We start from the raw sequence: 23,827 nt of genomic DNA, 5'->3' as shown, positions 1-23,827 counted from the left end.
GCATTTAGGCTGTTTGGGGAGTTTTATTAAGTTCTTGGGGGACACACACCTGTCCTTCATCCTGTTTTCCCCTCTGCTAGATTACTGCCTATCACATCTGTAAAATGTTTGTGGGATGACTTAATTAGACAGGAGATTATAAAGGCCTGCTTAGGGTAGAAACTGAAAGAGGAAGACAGGATTCCAGAGAAAGGGAAGCTTGTGGACAATCCTGGATGACTAACTGGGGGTGGGATGAAGCAGTGTAGAAGAAAGGAAGCTGGCAGAATTCTGGGAATCCTCAGTACTGTGGAAGAAGTGGGGACTGTAGTGTTAGTGGCTTCTTGGTATCACCACAGCATAGCCTCTGGAGAGGTCTGCAGACGTTGCAGAATCATTGAACAGCATTTTATTGAAGCATTTGAGTTATTTCTAGATGAAATCGCAAAGGATAACCCTCATCACCACTCATGAGGGAGTGCTGGAGAAGTGTCAGAGCTGGGGGAACATTAAAAGTTTCCTTTGGGTGTTGAGATCAACCTGTGCCATGCTGGCCTCAGCTGTGCCCACCAGGTCCTCACTAGCCCTCTTGCCTATGATGTGCCTTTGCTGTGCTTGCCTGTAAATCTGATCCTGCGTTGCATGTGGGCTGGTTCTCATGTTACTGATTTATATCATTTCTCTCACTTCTCTTGTGAACCTGTGGACTTTTCCACTCATGCTTCTGCTCCACCCCTGGATGCCTTGCAAGCAGGAACCTGTTGCTGCCTCACTTGGCAGCAACAGGTTTCTGCTGCGGGCTTTCGGAAGCAGAAGAGGTAGAGACTTCAACCATGCTTGTTGAATGAAGGATCTAATAATGCAACAGGTCAACATTCTTTTATTTTTATTTACTTCAAAACAGGTTTGTGCATCTCTTAGCATGAATCCTCCTTTCTGTGATTTCTTTTTTTAAATATAACTTTATTTATTTATTTTTTAATGTGGTGCTGAGGATCGAACCCAGTGCCTCACACATGATAGGCAAGCACAATACCACTGAGCCACAACCCCAGCCCCTTTTCTTTCTGTGATTTTTTTTTTAATATTTATTTTTTAGTTTTAGTTGAACACAATACCTTTAGTTTGTTTGTTTGTTTATTTATTTATTTATTTATTTATATGTGGTACTGAGGATCCAACCCAGGGCCTCCATGCACTACGCCAGTGCTCTACGGCTGAGCCACAGCCTTAGTCATCTTTCTGTGATTTCTTTAGAGATCACAAGAGTGATGCTGCAGCCCCATATGCACATTCTTTAGTACCCTGTTTGTGTTTGGAGTGGTGAGGATGTTTTCAAGCACCAGCTGGACTGGCTGGTTTATTTATTCCATTCAAATGAGGCCACAGAGCCCTGACAAGTCTTGTTTGTTTGTTTATTAGCAAGTCCAGTGCTGGGAAAACAGGCAGGAAGAAGACCTACACTACAGGGAAGAAGGCAGACTGTGAACAGAACAGAGCATCGTGTCTCTTGGGAGATAGATACCCAGCTCAAGCCTGCTATCGTGTTTCTTCCTTTCTAGCAATGCATACCTGTTCTTTCTCTGTGTGTTTGTGTTATGCATGTGTGCATACATATATGTGCAGGCATGGAGGAGGGTAGTGTATGCTGTCATTTAAGGGAAAACTGAGTTTAGCTCATGTATATAATTCTTTATAACTTGGAGTGACAGTGTGGTATAAAACCTTTAGTAAGATTTCCTCTCTTGTTATACCTCTGTTAGTAAATGTGATTTAAAGATGTTTTTCACGTTTGTGTGATCTGTCTCCTTCTGTCCCCGGTTATAAGCTTTTGAGTTTGGGGCGGGTCTTTTTGGTCATGTTTGGAGAACATGAATTGTTCCACATAGGGACCCTTTCCTTGGGAGGAACTGAGAGGTGACTTCTGTGGGCCCCTTCACTCTACAGAGGAACATTCTGAAACTGAGGTTCCATTGTGCTCAGTGGCAGGTTTGGGTAGGCACCCAGGTCTCTCAGAGGGCAGGAAGTAGAGACTGGCTGGCCACCCAATGGTCTAATGCTTGCTTGTTTTTGTGTTGGTAGTGAGCAGTCTCTAAGGAACAGTTCCCCTTTCCCGTCATGCCAGTGGCTTGCTTTTGCTTCATAGTGACCACCTTTCCTTTTCCTTTTTTGTCATGGCCCTGTCCTCTTACTCCCTTGTTAAGCTTTCTGTCATTGCTCTGTTGAGCATCCCTCCCTTCATATCTTGATGGGACCTCAGTGAGGCTGCATTCTGGGAACAGCACCTGATCCTCCCAGGGGCAGCTACCATGAAGGGCCTGATGGCTAAGACTTGCTATTGTGTGTAAATATCTCTTCTTTTGTGTTTCAGTGAGGATGCCAAGAGGAAAGCTGGTGTGGGCCACAGTGTATCTAGCAAGGAAATGGAGAACCATGTATTCCTGAAGGCCAAGACCCGGGTAAGGCCTCCTTGGGTGGAGCCCCTTGATACAGAGTGAGATGTTGCAGATTCTGAGAACTCTCTGCTAGGGTCCTAGGGAGTGGGTTGTTTGATTGCTCACTGATTAATCACAGACATGGTTGGCTTTGTGTGCAGCATTCTCCTATGTCAATGGAATGAGGAGGATACTGGGTGGGCAGCCCTTGTCTTCACTGCTGGTATCTTCCATCTGTGGCCAGCCCCTATGAATCCTACAGGGAGCTCACTCAAAACCTATTGTTCCCATGGAATGGGGAATGCTAGGAGTAAGCACTGATTCTCTCCTGAGCCGCAGCTCAACAGGGATCCTCCCTGAGCCCTATAGGCTCTAATGCATGGATATAGAAGTGCACCTATTCCCTTTTGTGAAGTGAGGCAGGTAATATTGGTTAAGATCTGAGCCCTGGGACAGCATAGGTGGAGTAGGTAGAAGGATTTCTACAATGTGACCTCTTGTCTTGGGCTTCATATGATTGTCTTGCTTCTTCCCTGGGCTCTCCCCAGAGCAGAGCCCTCCTAGTAGAAATGAAGCAAAATGGAAGAAATGAAATGAAATGAAACAGTGGTATGTGTTTATGAGTACATAGTTGTTTAAGGAAGAGCCCCAAGAGCATGCATATTGAGGTGGGGCAGGGTGGCTTCTATTGTTAACATGTATAATAAGTATTTTGTTTTTCTTTTAAGAGCATTATTCATATTGAATTCATGTACTCCACAGTTCACCTGTTTATGGTGAACAGTACCTGTTTAAGGTGAACAGTTCAATTGCCTAGGATATTTAGAATTATGTGAACTATCACTGTAATCTAATTTTAGAATATTTTTCCAAAAGAAACTTGGTGACCATTAGCAGTCACACCTCATTCCCCCCCCCCCCCCCCAGTCATTAGCAACCACTTTTCTACTTTCTGTTGCTATGGATTTTCCCATTCTGAACTTTTCATATAAATGTAGTCATACAGGACTGGCCTGTAGTTAATTGTTAAAGCACTTGCCTAGCATGCCTAAGGTCCTAGGTTTGATCCATAACACTAATTTTTTTAAAAAAGCGATTTATGGAGAATTTTGTGTGTGTGTATGTTGAGAGCCACAGTTGAAGGGGCCCCAGCAAACTTCCAGCTGCCAGCAAACTCCCAGCTGCCGGCTGATGATTGGCTCACAGCGGCCCCAGCAACATCTAGCTGATTGGCTCCCCTGCGGTGATGCTCATTGGGCTGTTTCCCTGCCCTTTCAGACCACGGAGCTGCTCATTGGGGGACTTCTTTGGCTCCGTCCATAGGACCCAGCCAATCGGCCTCAAGAATAGGAGGATTGTGGGAGTGGGAGAGGCTTGTGTTTGTGAGAGAGAGGCTTGTGGTGGCATTTGGGCTCTGAGGGTGTTTCCTGAGGAGCTGTTTTGTTTGGCATGTGTGGTTCTGAAAATAAAGTTCGTTTCTTTTGACAAGTGGCTCCTGAATGGTGCCCAGCCAGACTGCGGCATGTGTATGAGTGAACCATGTTATAGCAGGTACCTGATTTATTTTTATTTTTTATTTTTTTTAAATAAGAATTATCATATTCTGCTGAGGGCCATTGCCAAGTAGGAATGACGCATCGAAATTTCCTTGCCAGCGGAGCCCATATTGCTTAGAGGACATTCGATGGGACATTGCATGTATGCTTTAGTAAGGTGACCCTGCTCAAAGACCAGAGTGGATCCGGGTTTAGAGCTGATCAGGTTTGAGGAAGTTTCCCACTCCTTGAGTTTAGGGCGTTCCATTGTCTTAAATGTGGTTTTAGGGAAGTTCGAGGTTGAAGATTATTGCTGCTGGGATTAGGGTGTTCCTGCTGCTTGTTCCTGTTGAGTTCTGGTGAGATTCAAAATGGGACTTGGAAAAAAGCCTCATGGAGTAGGTGAAGGGGGCGGCAGAACGGGATTTCTTGAGAACGTGTTTGTAGAGGCCAGTGTGAGTTCGGGAATAAAGAATTGCTGTTTGAATCTACAAGTGTGTGGTGGCTCGTGATTCAGTGCCAAGCCGAGACTTTGGCAATATTCCATTTATTTATTTATTTTAGAGAGAGAGAGAATTTTAATATTTATTTTTTAGTTTTTGGCGGACACATCTTTGTTGTATGTGGTGCTGAGGATTAAACCCGGGCTGCATGCATGCCAGGCGAGCGCGCTACCGCTCCAGCCACCGCTTCAGCCACATCCCCAGCCCTGATTTATTTTTATTGCTGAATAACATTCTGCCTGTGGATGGATAGATCGTATGTGTGTGTACACATACACATAGCTACCTCCACTTATCAGTCGGTGGACTTGTTTTTTTTACACTTTTGGCTATTATGAATAATGCTCTGCAAATATTTTTGTAAAATATTTGTAGGGTGTGTATGTGTGTGGTGCTGGAGGTAGAACTCAGGGCCTTGAGCATACTAGGCAAGTGCTTCTCTACTGAGCTACATCCCTAGCACAGTGTAGAATTTTTTGTAGATAAAGTTTTCCTTTCCTTTGGATACATACCTAGGGGTGGAGTTGCTAGTTCATGAAAACTCCATGTATAACTTTTTGAGGAACTATCAGTCTGTTTTCTAAAGCAGCTGTACCATTTGAACCCACCAGAAGCTTATTAGGTTCCATTTGTCCCCAACACTTATTATTGTCCTTTTTATTGTTGTGATTATTTTAGTCAGCTTTTTCACTGCTGTGACTAAAGGAGCAACCAGCACAATTATAGAGGAGGAAGAGTTTATTTGAGGGTTCACAGTTTCAAGTTTATTTGAGGCTGATTCCATTTCTTGGGGCATAAGATGTGGCTGAACGTCATGGCAGAGTGTGTGGCAGAGGAAAGCACCTCTGATCAGGAAGCAGAGAGACTGACTGTATTCTCCAGATACAAATATATACACCAAAGCCACACCCCAATTCCCACCTCCTCCAGCCACATCCTCAACTTCATTTACCTCTCAGTAAATTACTAATTGGGTGAAACTCTTAACCACCCAGTCATTTCTTCTCTGAACCTTCTTGCATTGTCTCACATGTGAGCTTTTAGGGTACACCTCACTTCCAAACCATAACAGTTATCATAATGAATGTGAAGTGGTATCCATTGTACTTTTGATTTACATTTGCCTGGTGAGTATAATATTCAGCATCTTTTTATATGCTGGTTGGCCATTTGTATATATTCTTTGGAGAGATGTCTATTTGTATTCTTTGCCTATTGTGGGTGTGTGGGGGGGGTGTACTAGGAATTGAACCCAGGAGAGCTTAACCACTGAGCCAAGTTGCCAGTATTTTTTTTTTTTTTTTTTTTGCGACAGTGTCTTTTTAAGTTGCCCAGAGAGTTTGACCTTGAACCTGAAATCCTCTTGCCTCAGCAGCTTGTGTTGCTGGGATTATAGACATGACCCTTGTCCTTTTATGTATTTATTTATTTATTTAAACATAATACCTTTATGTTGGGAAAATCACCTTTGCCTTTTGGCGTGACCAGTGACCAGTGATTATTGCCTAGCTATAATGGAAACTACCTCAGAGACCTTCCTAGCAGCTGAGGAGTAAGCCTTTCATCCCAAAGGACATGCCTAGAAACACAACAGCCCCTCACCATCCCCATTCACTCTGCCTTAGTCTTTCATTTACTGCATATCGAATTACTTATGCTGCCCCTTAATGATTCCAGTCCATTTGCTTTGTTTGAGTTGGCTCTAAATCCCTAGTTTATAAAGGAGGCCCTGGCTAATTGAAAGAGAAATGTTTATGAGAACAGTGTAGGAAAATTCCTGTGTCATTTTCACAGAGACAGACATACTTGGGCACTGCCGTCTGTATTTGTCTTCAGGTCAAAATTGCAACTCAGGCACACTTTAACCTCCCCTGCTGCCTGAGACCCTGTAGAACAGCTGTGAAAAAAAAAATTAAAAAGTAGGACTCTGGAGCAGGGGAAAAGTTAGGGAATAATGATATCTCTGTGGACCCAAGAGGAGCTCTGAGGTAGTGAGTCACGGAGAAGTAGGATGACCTTCCCTTGGAATTCTGATGTTTGCAGGTCCCAAGATGCCTCTCTAAGGGAACTGGAGAACTAATGAGCACTTCAGGCTGTTTAGTGTATACTCCAGGGCAGAGAAAACCTTGAGTGTTTTTCTCCAGAAGAATTCACCAAATTTCCAGAGTCTACACATGCTTCCAGTGTTCATTCCCCAAGTTAAAGCCCTACCCATCCTGGCATTGGCTCACTCTAGGTTTCATGGCTAGATCTCCTCTTCAGATTACAATGTAATGTCCCCGTGCAAGGCCATCTTCTGAGTTCTTCATGTATGTGAATCTCTTGAGCCCCAGTTAGACCTATAAAGTGGGTAGAGTATAATTTTTCCCAGTCAACATACAAGGAAATTCAGTCACACACATGCTAATTTCCCTGCTCAAAATATCATGTGGCTGGTTAGAGGAGAGCTGGGTTGTAATCCTAGGGGTCTGGTGTCAGAGTGGAAGCTTTTAGCCATGTTTCTCATTGACTCCCACCCAGCAAAGCAAAAGACATACAGACACCCACTTTAATCCTTGAAGACTTTAATTCTTATGGATGGGACTCCTCTTTGTGAAGGAGCTGAGGGAAACAAAAATAGCCATGCCTGAGTGGTGGGCCATAGTTCATAATAACAATCCAGGCAGCCTTCTGATAGTTCAGGAAGATTCAGCTGTCAGGGGTCCTGGCACCTGTCATCACCTATAGGGGCAGTATGGAAAGATGCTTATTGGGTATATTCCCTCCCTCCCCCCCTCTCTTTCTCTCTCTCTCTTTCTTTCTTTCTTTCTTTTTCCTTTTAGTTATAGATGGGCACAATGTCTTTATTTTTATTAATTTTTATGTGGTACTGAGGATCAAACCCAGTGTCTCACATGTGCTAGGTAAGTGCTTTACCACTGAGCTATAATCCCAGCCCAAGATGAGCATTTTCTTAACTGTTGAGATCTCCTAGAAAGTCCTGGGATTGTGCTTGGTGCTGCTGGTTCATAAGGAGGCTCCAGTGTTCTTATCACCATTAGCAGTGTTGCTTTGCTTTGATGAATTTCATCTAAATGTATAACAGTCAGGACTTCTGCACTGCCTTTAGTAAACATTTGTTCACAAGCCTAATTTTAAATTCTAATTGTTCAGTTTTCAAGAGCTGTATGTATGGATGTATCCAGGGCCTAGAGAACATTTTACAAACATCTAGAGAGCAACATTCTCTCTAATTTACCTGTGGGAAAAAACAAGTACAGGGCAAGTCAAAGGATGCATGATGCTTAGCTCCTTTGTTGGCTTGTGCATACTTGGATTCTCTTTTGCTTTCTTTGTTGGGTTTTTTGTTTTGTTTTGTTTTCTTCTTTGCAGTGCTAGGAATTGAGCTCAAGGCTGCTTTATCACTGAGCTACATCCCCATTCCTATAAGGAAACATGTCATAAAAAAGTAAATAAATAAATGAATGCATACATACGTAATTTGAACAAACAAATCTAGTTTCTCTTATTTTAAAGTCCAAAAGTCTAAAAATCAATATCACTGGTCAAAAATCACCATGGTGGTAGGTCTGTATTCCCTCTAAGGCTCTCAGGGACGATTTTCCTTACATCTTCCAGTTTTTGGTAGCTGCTGGTGTCTCTTGGTATATGAATGTGTCGTGGCAGGCTTCAAGACTCAGCATCATATGGTAAAATGTCTCTCTGCTTTATCTTAACATCACCTTCTTCTCTGAGTGTGAAATTTCTTTCTGCCGCCGCATCATGAGGTTTTATGATTGCAGTTAAGGGCCGCTCCCCTTTCTCAGGATGGTTAAGCACATCTGCAAAAACCCTTTCTCAAATAAGGAAACACTTACAGGGTTCCAGGGGATCAGACCTGGTATATTGGGGCCTATTATTTCGCCCACTAAAGTTGGAAAGTTGACTAGTGATTGCCTACTGATAGGGCTGAGGTTGTGGCTCAGAGGTAGAGCACTTGCCTAGCATGTTCGAGGCCGTGGGTTCGATCCCCAGCACCACTTAAAAATAAATAAATAAAAGTATTGAGTCCAACTACAAATAAATAAACACACACACACACACACACACACACACACACACATATATATAAACTACTGAATGGTATACTTTAAATGGGTAGACTTTATGGAAAGTGAATTATATTTTAATAAAACAATTATATTTGTGTATATGTGTGTGTGTGTGTGTATATACACACACACACATATATATTTGTTTAGTTTTTGTTTTGAGACAGGTTCTCACTAAGTTAATCAGAGCCTTGCTAAGTTGCTGAGGTTGGCTTTGAGGCTGAGTTTGAACTTATGATCCTCATGCCTCAGCCTCCAAACTTCTGGGATTACAGGCATGTGTCATCATGCCCAGCTAAAACTTTCATATTTTTAAAAATGGAATCAGTGAAAGTTTTAGAGAATGTGTCTATCTGTCCTTGGTAGCAAGGTCAGGGCAGCGTGGTTTCCTTGAGTGGGTAAGGGTAAGGGATGTTGTTGGGGCTGCCCTGGCTTGAGAATTCCCTCTGAGGATTGATATATTTTTTAATGTATTAGGAAAACTTTCAGAGACATAAATGTCCAGACTCGTGGAGCCTGAAGTTGTTGCAGTTTGGCCTGTCTGGGTCTCTCTTGAATTGTTCAAGGCAGGTCTCACCTTTCATGGTGTTGTATCCCTGCAAATGGAGAGTTTCTCCACACAGGACACGCACCAGGGCCCCACTTAACAATAACCCAACCTCAGTCAACTTAAAGGCCTTATTCATGTCTCAGCAGTTTTTTTCCTAGCAGTTGGTTTATATGAATCAGTATCCAAATGAGGGTCTGTTCTCCCCTCAGGCCTCTCTCAGCCTGTAGAAAAAAACAGCCCAGCAGTCTTCTGCTTGGTCCCTGATGCCTTGCTCACTCCTGCCTGCCCCCCCGTTGTGAACTGGGTGCTATGTTGAAAGATCAGAGGGGTATAGTCTTGTTAGCAAGAATGGACCCAAGGTGACCTTTTCTGATATTTCTGGGTGACTTGAGCTTCAGTGAGGCACAGTTGTTGGGGGTTTAGAGGGGTGGCAGCCTGACTCCTAGTAAAGGTCTCCATTATCCAATAATCCTATTGTTTAATTAAGGATTACAAAATGATAACTGTCTTTAATTCTGGCTCTTCCATATTTATCACATGGAAGTTTTTCTGTCAAGAAGCATTTTCTGTCATCAGGGAGGAATTTTTTTTTTTTTTTAATATTACTTGTTCTAGACCATCAGGAATGCTGTTATTATTCCTTCCAGGGCAAAGAGTACCCTCAGTGGGCCACAGATGGGTTCTCTTCTTTGAGCAACGTTTTAACTTCAGGGATGTGTATTTGGTGTATTTCAGTTCATTGTAGTAGTTTGCATTGATGTTTACATGGTCCTGTCCTCCTTCAGTGGTAGCTCCCATTCCCCCTGCACTCTTAGGACTCCTTACATAACCCTTTTAGTGTTTTCTAGCTTGCTGGTATTTAGGCCCTGGGATTACCTGTTCCTCTAAGGATCCCTGAGTCCTTTTTTGAGGGTAAAATGGCATTCAGTGCATGCAGTTGTGGACTCAGCTCTGCTCATTGCTTTTGGGCCTTTTTGTGAATAGAACTAAGAAATACATGTTTTTGAAATAACAGAAATGCCCCATAAATCAGGTGAGGTGGTGCATACCTGTAATCCCAGCAGTTGGGGAGGCTAAAGCAGGAAGATTGCAAATTTGTGGCTAGCCTCAGCAACTTCATGAGACCCTGTTTCAAAATTAAAAGGAAAAAAAAAAAAAAGCCAGGTATTATTAAAGTGATGTTTCCAATTCAGATTACCTTTGCAGGATTTTTACTTTGGTTTTAAACCATGTCTTTTCTGTTACTATGAACATCTTGTTTTTCAATATTATTAGCATAATTGCTTGCTTTACTCTCAAAGGGTTTCAGAATAAATGGCTTAATACCACTAGTAATAAATTGTGGACTAGAAGTTTGAGAATATTTTGCAGCTTTGTCCTTTAAAATATACTCCTTGTAGCATGTTTAGGTTTTTTGTTCCCTTTTTTTAAAAAGGCTACTCAAAGGAATTCTTTTCCCTATATGTTTCTACCACTGACTTGATAATTAACTCATTTGTTTTGGTTGATTTTGAATTTGGGGGGAATTGTGCTGTTTTCTTTTTCTTTTTGGGGTGGTACCAACAATTGAACTCAGGGGTACATGACCACTCAGCCACATCCCCAGAACTTTTTTATATTCTGTTTAGAGACAGAGTCTCACTGAGTTGTTTAGGGTCTAAGTTGCTGAGGCTGGCTTTGAACTTGGGATCCTCCTGTCTCAGCCTCCTGAGCTGCTGGGATTATAGGTATGTGCCACCACTCTGTTTTAATCTTTTCAGGGGTGAAAGATTTACATGTTTTCATGGCAAAGACCAGTAGGTTTGGAAAAGGCTCATTTCCAGCCCAGTTACTCTTTCTTGTTTACCCATGATTTTGGTTTATTCTTCTAGTATTTTTTTTGACAGATTTAAGTGATTTGGACTTCCCAGGTCTTATACAAAAGGCAGCATTTAGTAACAGAGTACATAGTTGATGGCATTTTATAAGGAGTGTGCAATCTTCTCCCACTCTCTCTGAGGCTCACTCCATGGCATATTTTTGAGCCTTCCTGGTAAGTGGAAGCAATAGACGTGTAGGAGCCAAAGGAAACCTGGGAATGGAAATGAGGCAGTCAGGTCTAGGGGGAGAGAACAAGCAAGACTTGCATACGTCAAGCATATGTTCAGAGTCTTAAGCTTGTATGTGTGTGTTTGTGGTGTGCCAGGGATCAAACTTGGAGCCTCACACATGTTAAGTACATGCTTTACCACTAGGCTACCCTCTCAGATGCCTTGAGCCTTTTTTAAATATATATATATTTTTTAGTTGTTGATCGACCTTTATTTTAGTCATTTATTTATATGCGGTGCTGAGAATCAAACCCTGTGCCCTCACAGATGTGAGGCTAGCACTCTACCACAGTCCCAGCCATCAAGCTTTTTTTTAATGCTTTCATTTTCTCATCTATGATCTGGACATATCAGCAGCACTAGATGGTTGGGGGAATTAAAAGCATCGATATATGTGTAGTCTTTAGAGGAGTTTTGTCAGGGGTGAGTGTCTTGAGTGTGGCTGCTCTTGTTATGGAGTTATTTTTTTAATATTTTGGGGGGGTTGTAGATTGATACAATACCTTCCTTTTATTTATTTATTTATTTTTATATGGTGCCGAGGATCAAACCCAGTGCCTCACATGTGCCAGGCAAGTGCTGTACCACTGAGCCACAACCCCAGCCTTTATGGTATTATTGTTTATGGTCTTGTAATAACAGACTTGGGTGTAGCCTGGTCACTTTAAATTTTTGATAATGAGCAGAGGAGTTGGAGGGAAGATAAGGTAGTGGTTACCTGCCCTTGTCCTTTTTTCCTCGGGTCATTATGGCAAATTGGGTGCTTTGGAGCAAGGGAGTACCATTATCTCTCTGTCTGAACAGGGACTGGAAATTCTCACCCGTAGGGAGGTAAGTTAGGTACCATCATTCACAGCAGAAAATAAGCAGCTGGGGGCATAAAAGATAGCCTAGCCCTGGGGGATCAGCACTGTAATGTGAAATGCTGGAACTGACCTATAGACTTAGCCCCACATATTCTTGGGTGACTTGCTTTTGGGAGAATATAAAAAATGTGTTTCATCCATTAGAAAGTTTCTTGACCATCAGGGTGACTTACTGACCCTTTTTTTTTTTTAAGATAGAGTGACAAATAAACAAGGAGAGAAATGAATTACAATAGATGGGGTAGAGAGAGAAGATGGGAGGGGAGGGGAGGGGGGATAGTAGGGGATAGGAAAAGTAGCAGAATACAACAATTACTAGTTGGGCATTATGTAAAATTGTGGATGTGTAACCGACGTGATTCTGCAATCTGCATTTGGGGTAAAATTGGGAGTTCATAACCCACTTCAATCTAATGTATGAAATATGATATGTCATGAGCTTTGTAATGTTGTGAACAACCAATAAAAAAAAATAAAAAAAAATAAAAAAAAAAAGATAGAGTGAGAGAGGAGAGAGAGAGAGAATTTTTAATATTTATTTTTTAGTTCTTGGCGGACACAACATCTTTGTTGGTATGTGGTGCTGAGGATCGAACCCGGACCGCACACATGCCAGGCGAGCACGCTACCACTTGAGCCACATCCCCAGCCCACTTACTGACCCTTTTTCACAGAGCGTCAAATTTGCAGAGCTGGACTAGACTTTAATGGCTTCCCAGCTCTGGGCCAGGAGTGGCAGGTGGAAGTAGGCACTGTAGCATTGTAACGTCTACTCATCTGACTACTGGCAGTGGGTGTAACTAGGTTCTGCTTCTGTGCAGAAGGCATTAGGGACATGCTCTTATGTCTTCGTAAACCTGTTTTTCTTTCATGATAATAGAGAAAACTCAACAGATTCTTTCAAGGTATTGCAGACCTACAAGGTAGTCCAGTCCCCTAATGAGAAGTCAGATGTGGACTGGCTGACTTCCAAGTTCTCTCCCCCTAGACCTGACTGCCTCATTTCCATTCCCGGGTTTCCTTTGGCTCCTACACTTCTATTGCTTCCACTTCCCAGGTCATTCAGGTACGTGACATTGGTAGGCAACTGAGTATGTACGGGGGTTCCTTCTACCCCTAGCATGTTGTCTTTCCTACTAGAAATTGTTGGGGCCATTAGAAGTTAGAGTACTGACAGAACCCCCTCAGGTTCCCTGTGCTCCAGCAGTGCTTCCTTGTATCTTTGTCTCCTCAGCAATTCCTCCCAGCTTCTTTCCACTGGTCCTTTTCTCCTTCCTGTTGTCCTGTTCTAATTACCCTAGCTGAAAAATAGCAGTGGGGTGGAGTGTGGAAATAGGTGAAGAGTGATAATGATGTAAATACAGTATCTTTAGGTTTTAACCCACACCCAATTCATGTTTCTTTTCTTTTTTTTTTCTTTCAAATTTTTACAGCTTTATTGGGGTATAATTGACATACATAAGTTCCGTGTATTTATTTTTTTTTCTTTTTTTTTTTTTTTTCATTAACACCAGAATTACTTTAATTTGTAGCTTTAGCTATAAATTTCTTTTTTTTTTTTTTTATTGGACGTTCATAACATTACATAGTTCTTAATACATCATATTACACGGTTGATTCACGTGGATTATGAACTCCCGCTTTTACCCCGTATACAAATTGCTGTATCACATCAGTTTCCCTTCCATTGATTGACATATTGCCTTTCTAGTTTCTGATGTATTCTGCTGTCTGTCCAATTCTCTACTATCCCCCCTCCCTTCCCCTCCCCTCCCCTCCCCTCCCCTTTTCTCTCTCTACCCCTTCTACTGTAAATCATTTCTTCCATTTGTATTATCTTGTCTTGCCCCTCCTTTCCTCTTATATGACATTTTGTATAACCCTGAGGATCGCCTTCCATTTCCATGCAATTTCCCTTCTCACTCCCTTTCCCTCCCACCTCTCATCCCTATTTAATGTAAATCTTATTCTCAAGCTCTTCGTCCCTGCCCTGTCCTTGTTTACTCCCCTTATATCAAAGGAGTCATTTGGTATTTGTTTTTTAAAGATTGACTAGCTTCACTTAGCATAATCTGCTCTAATGCCATCCATTTCCCTCCAAATTCTATGATTTTGTCGTTTCTTAATGCAGAGTAATACTCCATAGTATATAAATGCCACATTTTTTTTATCCATTCATCTATTGAAGGGCATCTAGGCTGGTTCCACAGTCTTGCTATCGTGAATTGAGCTGCTATGAACATCGATGTAGCAGTGTCCCTGTAGCATGCTCTTGTTAGGGCTTTAGGGAATAGACCGAGAAGGGGAATAGCTGGGTCAAATGGTGGTTCCATTCCCAGCTTTCCAAGAAATCTCCATACTGCTTTCCAAATTGGCTGCACCAATTTGCAGTCCCACCAGCAATGATATGATTCTATACCTAGCAGACCCAAAAGGGTCTACAAAGAAGCTATTAGAGCTAATAAATGAATTCAGCAAAGTGGCAGGATATAAGATCAACACGCATAAATCAAAGGCATTCCTGTATATCAGCGACAAATCCTCTGAAACGGAAATGAGGACAACTACTCCATTCACAATATCCCCCCAAAAAATAAAATACTTGGGAATCAACCTAACAAAAGAGGTGAAAGATTTATACAATGAAAATTACAGAACCCTAAAGAAAGACATAGAAGAAGACCTTAGAAGATGGAAAAATATACCCTGCTCATGGATAGGCAGAACCAACATCATCAAAATGGCGATATTACCAAAAGTCCTATATAAGTTCAATGCAATGCCAATCAAAATCCCAACAGCATATCTTGTAGAAATCGATAAAAGAATCATGAAATTCATATGGAATAATAAAAGACCCAGAATAGCAAAAACAATACTAAGCAGGAAGTGTGAATCAGGCGGTATAGAGATACCAGACTTCAAACTATACTACAGAGCAATAGTAACAAAAACAGCATGGTACTGGTACCAAAACAGGCGGGTGGACCAATGGTACAGAATAGAGGACACAATAACCAATCCACAAAACTACAACTATCTTATTTTTGATAAAGGGGCTAAAAGCATGCAATGGAGGAAGGATAGCATCTTCAACAAATGGTGCTGGGAAAACTGGAAATCCATTTGCACCAAAATGAATCTGAATCCCTATCTCTCGCCGTGCACAAAAGTTAACTCAAAATGGATCAAGGAGCTTGATATTAAATCAGAGACACGGCATCTGATAGAAGAAAAAGTTGGTTATGATCTACACGCTGTGGGATCGGGCTCCAAATTCCTCAATAGGACACCCATAGCGCTAGAGTTAACAAATAGAATCAACAAATGGGACTTACTCAAACTAAAAAGTTTTTTCTCAGCAAAAGAAACAATAAGAGAGATAAACAGGGAGCCTACATCCTGGGAACAAATCTTTACTCCACACACTTCAGATAGAGCCCTAATAACCAGAATATACAAAGAACTCAAAAAATTAGACAATAAGATAACAAATAACCCAATCAATAAATGGGCAAAGGACCTGAACAGACACTTCTCAGAGGAGGACATACAATCAATCAATAAGTACATGAAAAAATGCTCACCATCGCTAGCAGTCAGAGAAATGCAAATCAAAACTACCCTAAGATACCATCTCACTCCAGTAAGACTGGCAGCCATTAGGAAGTCAAACAACAATAAGTGCTGGAGAGGATGCGGGGAAAAGGGCACTCTAGTTCCGTGTATTTAAAGTATACAATTTGACATGTTGTTTTATATGTGTGTGTGTGCGTCCCACAAAATTACCATACAACCAAAATAATGAAGATAACCATTGCTCAAAAATCCCCCCCCCCTTTTGGTTACCAGGGATTAAACTCAGGAGCACTCAACCACTGAGTCACATCCCCAGCCCTATTTTGTATTTTATTTAGAGACAGGGTCTCACTGAGTGCTTAGCGCTTCACTTTTTTTTGCTGGGGCTTTGAACTCACAATCCTCCTGCTTCAGCCTCCAGAGTCGCTGGGATTTCCAGCGAGAGCTACCTCACCGGGCCCCATTCCTTTTTTAATTTTCCCTTCTCTCCACCCCACAACTACTGAAAATTCTAGAAAACACTAATCCATAGTAACTTGAGTTTAGAGGACTGAACAGAACAACAAAAAATGAACTTGGGGCTGAAGAAGGCTCAGATGTTGCAGGAAACAATTGGGATTTAGAACCAAATACTTCGCCAAAGTTTAACTTGAGGGGCCCACCAGTTCAAGCAGCAGTACAGGGAAGGAAAGACCTGAGTGTCAGGAGAGAGTGGCTATCTTCCCTAGGAACACCACCAAGTAGCTGGGCAGGGTCCACTTGACAGGTGACTATGAATATTGCTAAGTTAGCACCTTCAGTCTTATGGCTTGGGTTGGAGTACATGGGAATGATTACATTGAAAGCATAGGCTAAATTAGGGGATTATTTCTAATATTTATTAAAGCTTTTTTATTTGTAAGGCCAATTATAGACATGTCTTTGCTAATACTTGAGTTTTTCTTGCAAGGTACATATTTATAGCCTCACACCTAATAATCCCTAACCAACACTCAAGTATTTATAGCCCCCCCTTTGAAGTAATTATTGAACAAATAACATTATTCCTTAGGCCCCAGACAACTATAAAATGCTGCAAGTTTTTCCAGACTGAAGTATGGATACACTGCCCTAAGGTCGTTATCTCCATGGATATAGAAACGGAATTACTCTGCAATAGCGAGTAATAATGGGTTTAGGGCCTCTGGAGGATCCAAGGCTCTGGAGGAAGGCGTATAGGCAGTTCTGAGAGGGCCAGAAAGATTACTTTTGTAAGAAAATCTTTCCTATGTTCATTTTCGCTGCACCAAAGGTGTGGGATACATTTGGCTTTGGGGCAGTGGATGGAAGTCCACAGTAGAGCTAAGGGTTGGGTCTTCCCCTCGGGAGAAAGAGGTCTCAATCCAAGAAGGAACCTCTTAGCAAGCCAGGGTCTCGGCCTGCCCCTAACCTGCACAGCACTGCGAGGGGTCGCGGAGGAGGTGGGAATGCTTAGGTGCCAAAGGCGCCCCCCCCCCCCCCCCCCCCCCCCCCCGCACCAGGACGCTGCGTGCCGCGTCTCCAGCCGTGGAGCCCTCAGAGGGCTGCCCAGCCCCCTTCCCGACACCAGGCACCCTGGGGCCTCCCGAGCCCCGCCTCGCTCCCGCAATGGTGCTGGTGAGTCTCGCTCCCCGCACCAAACTTTTTCCCAGTTGGAGCACGCTCCGGGTCGTCGCTGGTGTGCTGGGGGGACGGAGGCGAGGCGAAGGACGGGGACAGCCTCTAACTGCCCACGACTCCCCAAAGTGGGCCGCGTCGCCCGTTTCCCGCGCTGGCAGGACCTTGATTCTGGAGTCAGACTCTAGGGACGGAGAGCAAGGACCTTCGCGCCCACCGCGCTGCCCTCCCCGCGGCTCTGCGCCCCGCGGTTCCCAGACCTTCCTGCATCCTTCCAGTGCCCGTGGCTCCCCGGATGCTCTTTCCCCCCAGCTCGGGCGTGGCAGAGCCCTCCCCTGGCACTTCGGCCGCCTCCTCGGGTACCCTCGAGGACCCCGGACCCCGCGGTCGTGGCGCAGGGCACTCCCTCCCGCTCTACGGCGGTGCCAAGCGGCCGAAGACGTGCGGGGGCCGGAGCGCTCCATGTTTATTTTCTTGTCCCTTTTCTCTGCTGTCTTGTCTTCTGTCTAGTGGATCCTCAGTACCACAGTGACTTAGGAGGATGATTGTGCAGCAGCATAGGAATAAGGGCTTCCCCCTTCTGGGCTGCTTTGTTAGAAGGATGGGTATTTCCATGGAGAAGAAGCATGCTTCTCTGAAATAAGATTTTAACTCAGACATCCTTCTCGGTAATGATTTCCCCAGAACACCCTTGAGTGCCCACAGGACAGTTAGTGGAAAGCAGGCCCTTCTGGGCAGTTCCAGAAATGTGGCAGCTTAGACAGGGCCTGGACAGTCAGTGGCTTTTACCTGACACCTTTGAGTAGCATTTTGCTCCCTCCCTTGCCTGTGTAGAGCAGTGAAACATGGATTCCCAGCAGGCACAGCCAGGGGTGCCCCATACAGATTTGTGTGCACATACCACATCAGCAAGGGAAAGGCAGCAACAGGCTGGTCATTAAAAACAAAAGCTCTTCCATACCAGTAGTGTAAAGACAGCAGTGGCCTGTACACTTCTGCTTCTGATAGGCCTTGACCTTAGGCCACCTTCTTGCCCTCTCTGGACCTGATTTTGCCCTCTGTGACAAGAAGGGACTTGAGGTGACTCCCAGCTCTCTCAGCTGAATGATTTTTCCATTTGTTTGGAGGAGCTGCCTTTTGAAGGCTCTCTGTACCTTTCTTTCTTTGTTTCTTTGTGCCTTTTATCAGCAGCAGAGCAGAGCACTGACAGCTCTCCTCTGAGAGATGGATTCCAGAGGAGGCTGAGCTGGGCTGAATGACTGCAGCCATTTCAGTTGGCCCCAGAGGCCAGCAGCCTTGAAGGAAGAACCTCTGGTTGGCCAGGGTTGAGAGGGTGGGATGGAAGAGTCACATGGCCATGCTTCTCCATTTGGGATTTAAACTGCTTCCTGTTTTTACTTTTAGGACGAATACCTTTCCCTCGTGGCCGGGCTCATTATCCATTTTCGAGATATTCGTAAGTAAGATTTCACATTTTCTGGTTTGTTATCACTGTGAGAGGCAAGTTCTATTGCTATCTGTTGGCCGCTCTCTGGGTGGATCTCGGTGTCTGAGTTGGAACATCTGTGTCAACTTGTCTGCCTCTGGGAAATTCCTCACTGCATATTATTTGATTCCAAATTCTCCATCCTCCCAGAGCCTGAGTCTCAAAAATGCTGATTCTGACATGGAAATGTTGGCCTCAGAGTGGTCTGTACTGTACTTCTGTTTTCACTTGTGTACTTGATCTCTGTTTTTATAGAAAGCTTTACACTCTGTGCAATTTTAAATAAGCGATTTATCCTGGAACAGATGAGATGCTTTCTTCCTTAATAGTTGGCTTTATTCACCTATATAGGCCTGATATAAATGTGTGTTCTGTGACTTGAAGCTTCCGGGTCATCCTTCTAAGTCCCCACCCCTTGTTCCCTGCCATGTGGAGGGTCCCTTCACCTCATGTTGTATCCCCCTGACTTAGGGAATTCTGTTGTTCTCTCAGACTGACCAGGTAGTGGCCTTAGTTCTTAAGTAGATGCTGGCACAAGTTTTATGAGGACCTACCCCACGGGCCCCTTCATTTTCGGCCAAAGACCCACCACCCAAGATGGCCCTGGGCCCTGTTAGTGTACCCTAATCCCAAATCACCTATGCATCCACACCCTAAATGCTAACTAAAGGGTCACTGGGCCATGGATTGCCCAGCCCAGCCCCCGAAGGGGAGCTGGATTCGCCCTGAGCCCAGACCTGATTCTTTGGGGCTGGCAACAGACTACTGAAGGGGCCTTGGAACTATCCATTCCCCCACCTGTCCCCTGATAACCACCATCACCTTTCAGGGAGCCCAGGGTCACTATTATGGTGGATGGACGCCTACATCCCCTTTTAGACTCATGGGCCACTTATTTAGTCTTGAGGGAGTTTTGGTGACCCACTGTTTCCATCCTGTTCCCCCATTGTCGGAGTAGAGGGACATAGAATCCTTCCCCTTAAAATCCTCAAGCTCTCTTGTACGTTTTACCACTATCCTTTCTCCCGCCAGTTTTTGGTAATGCCCCAAGGCCCCATTCCCCTATTGGGAAGGGACATCTTAGCCAAATTCCATGCCTCCATCACACTCCATCCCAGCCTTTCTTTTATCCTCAGCCTTGCAGCAGCAACCCACACATCCATAGGCTCCCCTACTTCTCTCTCTCCGGAGGTAAACCCTCAAGTTTGGGACAATTCCACACACTGGCTCAGTGTGTCCCTGTCGGAATTCATCTTAAGGACCCTCAGCATTTCCCTTGTCAATCTTGATACCCTCTTCCAACTAGCAGTCTTCAAGGCCTACAGCCCATTTTTAAGGACCTATGGTTCAGGGGCTTAGTAAGACCTCATCACTAACTGCACCATTTGTCAAAGAACCAATCCTATTACCCTTCTCAGACCAGGCTCCTTTCCTACCCACCAGGCTCGAGGACAATTTCCAGGATCCGATTGGCAATTGGATTTCACACACATGCCCAGGGTCAAGAGGTATCTCTATCTCCTTGTCCTTGTAGACACTTTCTCAGGATGAGGGGAAGCTTTTCCTACCACTAACAAAAGGGAATCCATGGTCACCTCTGTTTTGCTCACAGATGTCACCCCAAGATTTGAGGTCCCTACCTTGTTGGCATCAGACAATGGCCCGAGTTTACCTTACAATCCACACAACTCATTGTTGAGGCTCTCCACATTCCCTGGAATCTACACATCCTCTATCATCCCACCTCTTCAAGCAAGGTAGAACACGTTAAACTCACCCTAAAGGAGACCCTCACCAAGCTCTCCCTTGAACTACATCTCCACTGGGTCAAATTTCTCCTAGTCACCCTGTTTCGCCTTTGGGCATTCCCCAAAAGGCCAACTCAAACATCCCTTTTAAGGTGATGTATGGAAGCCCACCCCTACTATCTGTGATGACTCCTTCACCCTGCATTCTTCCAGAACATCTCAGTCACCTCCTTCTTAGTTTCATCCAAACACAGATTTGGAAACACCAGGAAACTCTATTACCTGATCCTTCTCCCGTGTCACACATCTCTTTCCCCTTAACCCCAGGTGACTGGGTATATTTCTCTCCTCCTTCTGGTGACATGCCTACCCTGACTCCTAAATGGAAGGGCCCTCTAAGGATTATCTTGTGCACTCCCACTGCTGCCCACCTACAGGAGTCCCAGGCAAACTGACTTCACGGATTCACATTTCCACGCTGAAACTGGCCCCACCTCCGACTGAGGGAGCCCAGACTGACCGTCCACCATCCTCCTAACTACAAATATGTCTGCTCCACCACTCCTGAGAATCCTTTAAAGCTCCACATCTCACACCTGAGGGTTCCTTCCCCCCTTCTCAAGGAGGACCTTCCCCAGCCCGAGAAACCTCCCAACAAGATGCCTCACTCTAGTTCCACCCGTGTCTTTTGACACCCTCCTGGCATCCACCTCCCTCACACCTTCCCAGTCGGCTTCCTCAGACATCCCAGATTGCCCCAATAATTGGGATTTTCTTGTTTTGTGACTTTCTACCATGAATCATAAAATTCCTACAGGATCAAACAGGCAAAGTATCTAGTGAGACCTTTAACCAGATTCTCGTCAGGGATTTCCAGCTACTTGCTACTCAGAGGAACCTATCCCTTACATGAAGGCCTCACCAATGGCTGACAGAACTTCACCATCGTGGATATGGAGCTACAAAACGGAAACATGACTGGGGAACTTCACTTGCCTGTCACACTTTTGTGTGCCTCCTCCTGACCGCTGGTCTTTTCTCAGCCAGTCCCTTTCACTGGACTTCTGGCCAGAAGCTAAAGTGTTGTCTCCTCTTTCCTCCTCTTTTCCTTACCTTCAGGTGTCTTTGATGTTTTAGATTTATCACGTGGTGGTGCACCTGCTTCGTGAAGTCCACAGAGGCCCTCCAACAGGACATCTGGCTGAGTCCCCCCATTTGCAGGGACAAAGATTGGATCGAGACTACCCATGACCTATGGCTTCGAGGAACTTTCATCAATTTCGGCCCCAAGGAAATTCACATCTTCAGTGCCCTGGCCTTTACAGCTATGCTTCTCTTGTCCCCACACCCTGACCACCCCTCCCTTCCTTCACACTTGTCATCCCTCTCCAGCAGGGAGTAGCCAGAAAATCTCATCGCCCTGCTCCCAACACAAAAATAAACAGGGAGGAATGTTGGGTATTTGGGAGACTCCCCGCCAAAGTTAAGTTTCCCCTCAGGAGAACATCACGGGATCACTTACCCCTACCCCTCCTCTCCAAAGGGCGCCAAGCCAAAGAGCACCAAATTCAAAGGTTTTCTTGATCAATCCCAACAGGACACAGTGTCTGCTTGCTGTTCCTGAGTCACCCTGCCAATCAGCACCTGCCAAGTCACCTATACAATCCTTCTTAAGCCAAAGCTTGCAAGCTCTCTGCCTTCTTCCACTCTTACCTCTTCCTCTTCTTTCTCTCTCTCTCTGCTCTGGTCTCTTTCTCTCTGCTCTCTGCCTCTCCTTTTCTTCCCCTTCGGACAGCTCCCCAATAAAATCTCTTGGTTGAATCTGTGTCTCGGTGAGTCACTTGCGTTTCAGTGTACACCTGTAATCCTAGCCACTAAAAAGGTTGAGGCAGGAGGATTGCAAGTTCAAGGCCAGCCTCAGCAACTCAAAATAAAAAAAGGTTGGGTGTATAGTTCAGTGGCAAAGTGGCTCTGGGCTCAATCCAGTATTGAAAAAAAATGTACAAAAGAGTGTAATAGTTACACTGCTTTATGAATACGTGAATAGACTAGAAAATGCTAAATTGGATTCACAATCCCTAAAATATGGAACCAACCAAGGTGTCTAATAGATGACTGGATAAAGAAAATGTGGTGTGTCTGTGTATGTAATATTTTTCCCCCCAATGGAATATTACTCAGCTTTAAAGAAGAATGAAATTATGGCATTTGCCAGTAAATGGATGAAGCTGGAGAATATCATGCTAAGTGAAATATGCCAATCCCAAAAAACCAAAGGCTGAATGTTTTATCTAATATGTGGATGCTATTTCACAATAAGGCAGGAGGCACTAGAGAAGAATAGTGTTACATTAGATTAGGTAGAGTGAGTGAAGGGAGGGAAGGGGAGGGGACGGGACGTGGGGATAGGAAGGGGAGGGCAAGTACAATAAAACAGACATTGGGGCTGGGGATGTGGCTCAAGCGGTGGCGCGCTCGCCTGGCATGCGTGCGGCCCGGGTTCGATCCTCAGCACCGCATACCAACGAGGATGTTGTGTCCGCCGAGAACTGAAAAATAAATATTAAAAATTCTCTCTCTCTCCTCTCTCACTCTCTCTTTAAAAAAAAAAAAAAAGTGTGCCCTAGAAGGGCTTATCATCTTAAAAAAAAAAATAAAAATAAAACAGACATTATTACTTTATGTATATATGTGACTGTATGATCAATTTGATTCTATAACATGTACACTCAGAAAAAATGAGAAATTATATCCCATCTATGTATGATATATCAAAATGCATAAATGTATTCTATCATGTACAGTTAATTAAAACAAAAAATAAAAAATACACAAAAAAGTAAATTAAAAAGAAAAAAAGGTGAACTGGCCACGCACAGTGGTGCATGCTAATAATCCCAGCCAGCTAACTGAAAGTTTGAGTCAGGAAGATTGCAAGTTCAAGGCCAATGTCAGGATCTCAGCAAGATGCTCAGCAACTCTGTGAGAACCTGTCACAAAATAAAAGGGACCAGAGATATAGCTCAGTGGTAAAGTGTCCCTGAGTTCAATCCTCAATACGAAAAGAAAAAGGATTTCCTAAAATCTCGAACCACTCAATGGTATGTGAATTATATCACAATTAAAAAATATATAAGCGGGGTGGTGCAGATAATTGATCAATCATTCTGGTTGGCCTGGAGCTGAGGTGGTTACAGGAACTCAGCACTTTCAGAACTAAAACCTGCAAAATCCCAGGCAAACCAGGACAAGTTGATCACACCTAGGTATAATTTTTTACAAATTATTTTGGGAGAATGATAGCAAAAAAGTCTGAAGATGTGAAAAGCT

General features: G+C 43.9%; 1 protein-coding gene across 4 annotated transcripts in view; it reads left to right on the top strand.

Moving 5' to 3' along the window:
- LOC144253508 (mediator of RNA polymerase II transcription subunit 15-like) overlaps positions 1 to 22,318 on the top strand; it is a 31,756-nt gene extending 9,438 nt beyond the window's left edge. Inside the window, exons 4-6 of one of the 4 annotated variants that reach the window (XR_013343295.1) lie at positions 2,351 to 2,438; positions 18,668 to 18,723; positions 21,617 to 22,318. Coding sequence is in view for 3 of the 4 variants with exons in the window: in XM_077795598.1 (XP_077651724.1) it covers positions 2,351 to 2,438; positions 18,668 to 18,723; positions 21,635 to 21,899 (409 nt within the window). In the remaining variant the exon portion in view is untranslated. The remainder of the gene's footprint in view (positions 1 to 2,350; positions 2,439 to 18,667; positions 18,724 to 21,616) is intronic. The other 3 variants (XM_077795599.1, XM_077795600.1, XM_077795598.1) reach the window with 3 other exon arrangements.
- Positions 22,319 to 23,827: the final 1,509 nt, after the last annotated feature.

The sequence above is a fragment of the Urocitellus parryii genome, chromosome 3 (genome assembly GCF_045843805.1).
Source record: "Urocitellus parryii isolate mUroPar1 chromosome 3, mUroPar1.hap1, whole genome shotgun sequence".
NCBI lineage: Eukaryota > Metazoa > Chordata > Mammalia > Rodentia > Sciuridae > Urocitellus > Urocitellus parryii.
This window is presented reverse-complemented; position numbering and strand designations above follow the sequence as displayed.